Source organism: Takifugu rubripes, chromosome 21, assembly GCF_901000725.2.
Source record: "Takifugu rubripes chromosome 21, fTakRub1.2, whole genome shotgun sequence".
Taxonomy (NCBI): Eukaryota; Metazoa; Chordata; class Actinopteri; order Tetraodontiformes; family Tetraodontidae; genus Takifugu; species Takifugu rubripes.
Genome location: NC_042305.1, coordinates 6,188,368 through 6,196,904, shown reverse-complemented (window position 1 = coordinate 6,196,904; position 8,537 = coordinate 6,188,368). Strand labels below are relative to the sequence as shown.

The following is an 8,537-nucleotide window of genomic DNA, read 5'->3' as shown; positions in this document are numbered from 1 at the left end:
TCATGGTGTTTGGTCCTGAACCTCTCAGGGATAGATTAGATCAGCATTTGTTACTTCCAGGCTGGACTATTGTAATTCTTTATTATCAGAGTGTCCAATCAACTCTTTAAGAAGCCTCCAGCTGATCCAAAATGCTGCAGCCAGAGTTCTGACAGATATTGACAAAAGAGATCACATTACTCCTGTACTGGCGTCTCTTCATTGGCTGCCCGTTAAATTTAGAATAATTTTTAAAACCCTTCTTTTGACCTACAAGGTCCTCAGAGGCCTAGCTCCATCCTACCTGGAGGAGCTAGTGACACCTTACCAGCCCAATAGACCGCTCCACTCTCAGAATGCTGGTCTACTTGTGGATCCCAGAGTCTCTAGGAGTAGAATGGGGGGCCGAGCATTTAGCTACCAGCCCCCCTGCTATGGAACCAGTTCCCTGTCCAGGTACCGGAGGCTGACTCCATTTCTACTTTTAAGATCAGACTTAAAACCTACCTCTTTGAAAAAGCTTGTTGTTACTAATTCTGTAGTTCCAGTTACTATCATAGACAGACAAATTATCATACTTAGGGGGTCGTCTAATCATTAGGTTAACATCTTAGCTATGCTGTTATAGGCCAAGGCTGCCGGGGTCCAGAAACATGATCACCTGACAGGCCTCTGTCACCCCACTGGGTCATGGTTTCCTCTCCTCTCCTCTCTTCTCCTCCTCCTCATCAAACAGACTAGTTATGCTGATTCTTGTGTAGTTTTTCTGCCCCCACCTCCTTCTGTATTCATTTACAGGTATCGCCACCTTCAGAGCTGCATGATGGCCTCTGACCCCGCTGACCCACTCAACTGGCAGCTTATTCAATTCAATTCAATTAAATTCAATATAAAGTATTTTTGTATGTATTTCTATGCTCTATGCCTCTCCTCTCCTCTCCTCTCCTCTCCTCTCCTCTCCTCTCCTCTCCTCTCCTCTCCTCTCCTCTCCTCTCCTCTCCTCTCTATTCTATCCTCTACCTGTCCTCCCCTTTTTCCTCTCTTTCTACCCAGCTGGCCATCAGGAGGAGGGCCCCCTACATGAGCCTGGTCCTGCTCAAGGTTTCTTCCTGTTAAAGGGGAGTTTTTCCTTGCCACTGTTGCTTGTCTGGGGTAGGCCCTGGGATTCTGGAAAGTGCCTTGAAACAATTTTGATTGTAAAAGACGCTATATAAAAACAGATTGATTTGAAAAGTAGAGATGGAGTCAGCCTCCCGTGCCAGGACAGGGAGCTGGTTTCACAGCAGGGGTGCCCGGTCGCTAAAGGCTCGGCCCCCCATTCTACCTTTCAAGACTCTGGGGCCCACAAGTAAACCAGCATTCTGATAACGGAGCAGCCTATTGGGATGATAAGGTGTCACTAGCTCCTCCAGGTAGGATGGAGCTAGGCCTCTGAGGACCTTGTAGGTCAAAAGAAGGCTTTTAAAAATTATTCTAAATTTAACGGGCAGCCAATGAAGAGACACCAGTACAGGAGTAATGTGATCTCTTTTGTCAATACCTGTCAGAACTCTGGCTGCAGCATTTTGGATCAGCTGGAGAGGCTTCTTAAAGAGGAGTTTGGACACCCTGATAATAAAGAATTACAATAGTCCAGCCTGGAAGTAACAAATGCATGGACTAACCTTTCAGCATCATGTTAGGTCAGTAGTTTTCTAATCCTTGTGACATTCCTCAGGTGAAAAAAGGCACTTTTAGAGACTGTTTTAATGTGTGAGTTGAAGGAGAGATTTTGGTCAAAAGTTCCTCCAAGATTCCTCACAGAGAGACTAGATGCTAAGAAGATGCCATCTAGAGTGATCATGAGATCTAATCTATCCCTGAGAGATTCAGGACCAAACACCATGACCTCAGTTTTTCCTGAGTTAAGGAGAAGGAAATTTGAAGACATCCAAGACTTTATGTCTTTAAAACAGGTCTGGAGCTTCACTAACTTCTCTGTCTCCTCGGGTTTCATGGATAAATAGAGCTGAGTGTCATCAGCATAACAATGAAAATTTATCCCATGCTGCCGAATAACGTTCCCTAAGGGAAGCATGTACAATGTGAAGAGGATTGGTCCGAGTACAGAACCTTGAGGAACTCCATGGCTAACCCTACTGTATGAGGAGGGAACACCATGGACATGGGCAAACTGGTATCTATCAGATAAATATTTCTAGTCTTCGCACTTTCTGCTTGAGGGTCCTAATATGTGAATTATACCAGGGGGCACACCTCCTCTGATTTACTCTTTTCTTTTTCAGGGGGGCAACAGAATCAAGCGTGATTCTCAGTGAGGCTGCTGCACTTTCAGCAATAGAGTCAACCTCTGCAGAGAAGCACTTGGTGGTCCTGGGATTAGCACAGGGATCACTTCCAACAGCATTATCTGAAAGACATTTGCTATAGTAAGACTGTGCTCTGAGCATAGAAGAAGCCTTAATCATAAATGTAAAAGTGATCAAAGAATGATCTGACAGGAGTGGGTTCTGAGGGAACACTGACACATGTTCTACCTCAACACCATAAGTCAGAATTAGATCGAGGGTGTGGTTGAAGCTATGAGTTGGTTGGTTTATCTGTTAAAGGAAATCAACTTACTCAAGTAATGAAATGAAGCCATTTCTAAAGCTGTCATTTATAACATCTACATGGATATTAAAGTCTCCAATAATAATGACTATATCTGTTGTGAGGACCAAAGTCAGATAAGAAGTCAGAGAACTCAGATAGGAACTCTGAATGTGGCTGAGCAGGGGGCCGATATACAACTACAAACAAAAGTGGCTTTTCTGCCTTCTGGTTCAGATGGGTGATGCCAAGAATCAGGCTTTCAAATGAACTAGAGTCATGTTTGGGTCTAGGATTAATTAGTAACTTGGAGTGATGGATTGCTGCCACTCCCCCTCCTCGACCAGTAACACGAGGAATATGATAGCTGGTTATGGGTAGGAGGAGTAGATTCATTTAAGATAACATACTCCTCCTCCTGAAGCCAGGTCTCAGTAAGACAGAATAAATCAATGTGGTGATCCGCTATCAGGTCATGCACTAACAGGGATTTACACAAAAGAGATCTAATATTTAATAGTCCACATTTAATTGTGCTGTTAGTTTCTTCTATTTATGCTTTGGTATTCATTTTAATGAGATGATGGTGATTGATCGCTCCATTGCTCTGTGCTTGGTGAACAATGGAACAGAGACTACCTCTATAGTGTTAAATATGTTATTGTTGATGGATGAGGGTTCTATGGAAGTAACAGAGAGGTGAACCCTGGTTTGCCAGGGTTGATTTACCACTGGACCCTGGTTTGCCAGGTCAATTTGGGTCTAATAAATTTGGCCAAGTTACCAGAAATGAGAGGGGAACCATCCCGGGTGGGATGGACACGTCTCTCCTAATCAGACCAGGCTTTCCACAAAAACTGTTCCAATTGTCTACAATGGACACCTGGTTTTCGGGGCACCACCGTGACAGCCAGCTCCGAAGCGATGACATGCGATTAAACATTCTCGCCGGCAGCTTTAGATGGCTTCTATGTCGCCTGCTCTGGCCCCCGGAATGCACTTAACTATGGTCGCTGGAGTCGGCTACACGTAGCGCAAAACAGAGTCGCCAATTACCAGGGTCGGTTTCTCAGCGGGTGTGTCTTTTGTGTGTCTGTTCTGGAAGGCTGACTACAGTCTGGAGTCAGTGACGTGCGGTCAGGGGAGGACCAAAAAAAGTAAATCTCAATATTTTCCACTGATATGTGTTAAAATGCATTTGGAGTGTGACTACACATTTCTGCCATTTTATTGAGTAAAAATTGTTTTTACAGATCAAATCCACGGCAGAAATCCCGGGTGAGTCAGAGGCGAATTATGCCTCACGTCTGATTGCATGATCCAATGCAAACTGGGTTGCATGACGTGTGCCAGTTTTTGTTCCTCAGCATATCGCTAATATGAACTTTACAGAAATAATCGTTATACACCATGACTTTCTGCAGTCTATGTAATGTCTTTTATGCATGTGTGAGAAAACTATTCCTTCTGATCGCACAATAAAGTGCAGAGAAAAGTCAGCAGGTGAGGCAGGCAGTACTCTTCCTCAACTCAAGGGGGCGTATGCAAGCTGGCAGGTGCTTTCTCGCTGGTGCTTTAAAATTTATTGAAGCACCAAGAATGAGTGTGTTTGAAAAATAACAGAAATTCTTACTGTTGGTCAAAATTAAATTTGTGCTGCACACATCTCTGCACTTTAATTTGTTTACGGTATATATGAATTTCTCAAAACACAAGATGGGTGCTCTATCCATAGCTATTTAATAAAGTTCTTTATAGAACAAATATGTTCCTGTGTATATGTTTGTGTTGGTTTGTGAGTGCAATTGAAAGAGGAATGCAGATGGGATATGAAGCATTATCAGTAGTTGTATGCTATTGGAAAAATGGTGAAATAAGATGCTTTTTTCAGTTCTTACAATCGTAAATCTGACTCTTGAGGAGTCAGTGCCTCACCAGCCATGAACCTCACCACGCGTCACTGGTCTGGAGTCTGCTGCCAACTGAAATAAACTATTTATACCATCAGGATTTCTACCTTTGTACAGACCAACATTAATCAGAGACATTGTGGTGGGACATTAACGACAGCAGAATTACAGACTGCCATGCTATGAAGACCCTAAACCACGTCAAGGTGGTACTCAACAGGACCAGAAAACCATGGAAGCTGTGGAGAAACTGTGTGACGTGTACATGTGTGGACCTGTAGCTATCAGGATGTGTGTGTATCTTTGTATAGTGGTGTATGTAATACCTGTCTGAGCTCACAAAGTTGTGTCTCAAATTGTTTCAGAGCTTCTTGATGTCTGTTGCTGTTTTGCTCGGTCAGGCGATCAGTGGTGTCAGAACTGAGATGATCAGCTGCTGAAGGAGAGTGAGAATGAGGAGATGTGATCCGTCGGGATCAGCTGTGATCATCTGAAGATACCAACCTGGTGCAACGGGAAGCCTACTGACGTCTTCAACATCCTCAGACTGATGCAGCCTGCTGGATTGGAGACACAAGCGCCTTGACAGGCAGAGGGCACGTGAGTAAAGTGTGTGTTCAGGCTCAACGGTGGTGACTGTCTACCTGCTGGCTGTGTTGTCTTCTGCTGTGGGGTGTTGTCGTGCAGCCAGCAGAGGCCTGGACAGCTGCACCTGAACAACAAAAGACCACAGAAGAAGAACCATGTCAGTGTCAGACCCTCATAGCCACGCCCACATCAGCCATGCTGTTCTCTGTCGTGTCATTCAGGATTGATCTGAGTCTCCACGTTTAGTGTCAAGATAACTTCTGACATGAGAAAAGGAACTGAGAAGTGAGACTGAATGATCAATTAAATAATGGAGTGTTGTTTTCTTTATCTTTCAGACACTCAGAGTTTATGCTATGTCTCTGGGAGACAGGAAGATGGTTTGTTGGAGTCCAGGCCTGCAGCTTCACCCTCACCTACGTCACAGACATCACAGACAGGCTGAACATCTGCATGTATTGCAGCTGCAGGATGAGCTGGAGGTAGCAGAACCTTTAAGGAAACGTTGGCACTGAGGCCAAATTCATGCTGAGCTTCTAAAAAGCTAATTTTTGACTGCAACAGGAACTTTAAAGCTATGCATCAACATTCTAATATGTTTGATTTTCAGCTTAGTAAATCACTTGTTTCAGAAGCTCTGACAATGTTTACAAGAGCTGATTATTAGTATTACTAATAATGAATTGAATGTATAAATAATACAAACAACAATGGTAATAACAATATTAAAGTTATTATTACGGTAATTATATACACTTTATTTAAGGGCATGTTTAAAAGGATGTTGTACAGCGCATGTTGTATGCAGTTAAAAGTGTTAGTAAAATACACAGAAATTAGAGATAAAAGACAAATGAAAAAACCTTAAAAAACACATTTGTCTAAAGGAAATAGTGGAAGGTGCCACAGCCCTCCACCAGCCCCCCACAATGCACCTCTCCTCCTCCCCTTTCGTGTACTTACAGCAACATCCTGTGTGAGAGAACAATTCAAACCTTGTGGAGCTTCGCTGCACTTTTCTTTATCTGCACCAGATATTTGTGGCATCTGAAAGAGCCAAAGCAGCAGTTAATTATGTACATTACGTCCTGACTCAGGTCCCTCTCCCTGTATTACTGCTGAGGGGAAAACTCTGGTTTAGATGTTACATTCACAGCCCTACATCCTCCTGCACACACCGCTGCTGCAACTGCAGAATCCAGGCTGTCTGTATCTCACCTTGTGTCTTGCTTCCATGGTTGTTGATTTTGGTTAATCGATTCAGTGATGTAGAGGGCTGTTTTATCACAATGTAACGTTGTAATTGTTGTTTGAATCAAAGTCTCTTTGATCTTCAGACTTTTTATTTATTTATCTCGTTTTGTATTCTTGACATCTGAAGCAACAAAGTTCACCATCGTTGCCTTTGAAACAAAACTAATTTAAAGATATGATGGAATTATCATTAATGAATGCGCTTAATGTCGAACCTGCTCGAACCTAAGTTAGGGGAGGGGATCTGTGCAGACCCCTGCCTCAGAACCGGCAGCAGCCGCTCGGAACCATCAGCTGCTTATATTTAAATAAACAAACAAACAAAACTCTGTCACTTATTTTCGTACCTTCCGCGAACCACGTACCTTCGTTCCTACCGACTTACTCGGCTGGTTTTCACCCACCTCACCGTCCAACAGTTGGTACAACTTCAGAAACGCTGCCGGCACACACGTTTATTAGCCCGTTGTTCGTATTCGTCTCAGCGTCTTTTATTACCATGGCGACAACGCCAAACTTCGTGACGTTCACGGTCCGCAAAAAATAAGTAAAAACCTAGTAACCCTAAAGAGTTTAAAGGTTACCCTCAAGGTTAACCATCAAGCTAGGACAAAATATACGAATATATATGTGTCTACAATATTGTTTATTTAACTCGACACACACACACACACACACACACACACACACACACACACACACACACACACACACACACACACACACGCAGCAGAGAAATAGACAGCCAGGCGAAACTTTTCAAGATACGTTTTAAAAGAATCCAGCTCCCTTGAAGGACAGGACATTGCAAGAATGTTGCAATGAGGGTAACGTATTGCGTCACTTCCTGTCTTCTCAATGTTCGTTGGTTGTACTGTGCACGGTGTGTTGTATTCACTCTACTTAAAATTTGAACACTTGGGACATTCTAGTCACCTGATAACAACAGTGTGAAACAACCCATATTAAACAAATACAGGGCTCCGCCGACTATTAGCATTAGCATGGCCTCACCGTCTGTTTCACCCGGTGTCTTTGTCTGTTCAGTGTGTGAAATGTTTAGTTACTCCTCTGCCTCCTTTAGTGAAGGGAATAGGTGCAGAAAGTGTAGTTTATTTACGGCTAGGGAAGCGAGACTTGGCGAGACGCGGTTCCGCAACTTGGAGTTAGTTGGAGTTGGGTCAGGTAGCCAGGGGAAGCTAGCTGTAGCAAAGCTGCCTAGCGTAGCTACAGCTAGCAGTCCCCCGACAGCAGCCAGCTAGCCAGGGCGGCTGGGTGACGGTTCGCAGGAAGCGTAGCCCAAACCAAAGGCCCACGGTGCACCACCAACCGCTTCCCGTGGCTAACCGCTTTTCCCCACTCTGCGACACACCCGCTGAGAAACCAACCCTGGTAATTGGCGACTCTGTTTTGCGCTACGTGAAGCCGACTCCAGCGACCATAGTCAAGTGCATTCCGGGGGCCAGAGCGGGCGATATAGAAGCAAATTTACGGCTGCTGGCGAGACGTAAACGTAAATTTGGTTAAGTTATTATTCACGTCGGAGCGAACGACACCCGGCTTAGTCAGTCGGAGGTCACCAAAATTAACATAGAGTCGATGTGCAGCTACGCAAAAACAATGTCGGACTCCGTAGCATTCTCTTGTCCCCTCCCCAATCTGGCCAGCGCTTAAATGTTTAGCCGCATGTCATCGCTTCGTCGCTGGTTGTCACGGTGGTGCCCCGAAAACCAGGTGGCCTTTATAGACAATTGGAGCACTTTTTGGGGAAAACCTGGTCTGATTAGGAGAGACGGTGTCCATCGCACACGGCATGGTGCCTCTCTCATTTCTATTAATTTGGCGAATTTTATTAGACCCAAAGTGACCTGACAATCCAGGGTCCAGACCAGGATGCAGAGTTGTAGTCTTACACACCTCTCTGCTGCTTCCATAGAACCCTCATCTGCCAACAATAACATATTTAACACTATAGAGGTAGTCTCTGTTCCACGGTTAAAAGTTCACCAAGCACAGAGCAGGGGAGCGGTCAATCACCAAAATCTTATTCAAATTAATACCAAAGCACAACTTGGAGAAACTAACATCACAATTAAATGTGAACTATTAAATATTAGATCTCTTTTGTGTAAATCCCTGTTGGTGCACGACTTGATAGCGGATCACCACATTGATTTATTTTGTCTAACTGAGACCTGGCTTCAGGAGGAGTAT

At 44.2% G+C, this 8,537-nt stretch overlaps 1 protein-coding gene across 11 annotated transcripts in view; it reads right to left on the bottom strand.

Moving 5' to 3' along the window:
- Positions 1-7,240, bottom strand: part of ccdc180 (coiled-coil domain containing 180) — a 19,639-nt gene extending 12,399 nt beyond the window's left edge. For 9 of the 11 annotated variants that reach the window (XR_003886572.1, XR_003886573.1, XM_029829355.1 and 6 more), the window contains exons 1-4: positions 6,065-6,682; positions 5,126-5,193; positions 4,986-5,062; positions 4,808-4,917 (exon numbers count right to left, since the gene is read on the bottom strand). Coding sequence is in view for 9 of the 11 variants with exons in the window: in XM_029829355.1 (XP_029685215.1) it covers positions 4,808-4,917; positions 4,986-5,062; positions 5,126-5,193; positions 6,065-6,151 (342 nt within the window). In the remaining 2 variants the exon portion in view is untranslated. The other 2 variants (XM_029829356.1, XM_029829357.1) reach the window with 2 other exon arrangements.
- Between the last annotated feature and the right edge of the window lie 1,297 nt (positions 7,241-8,537).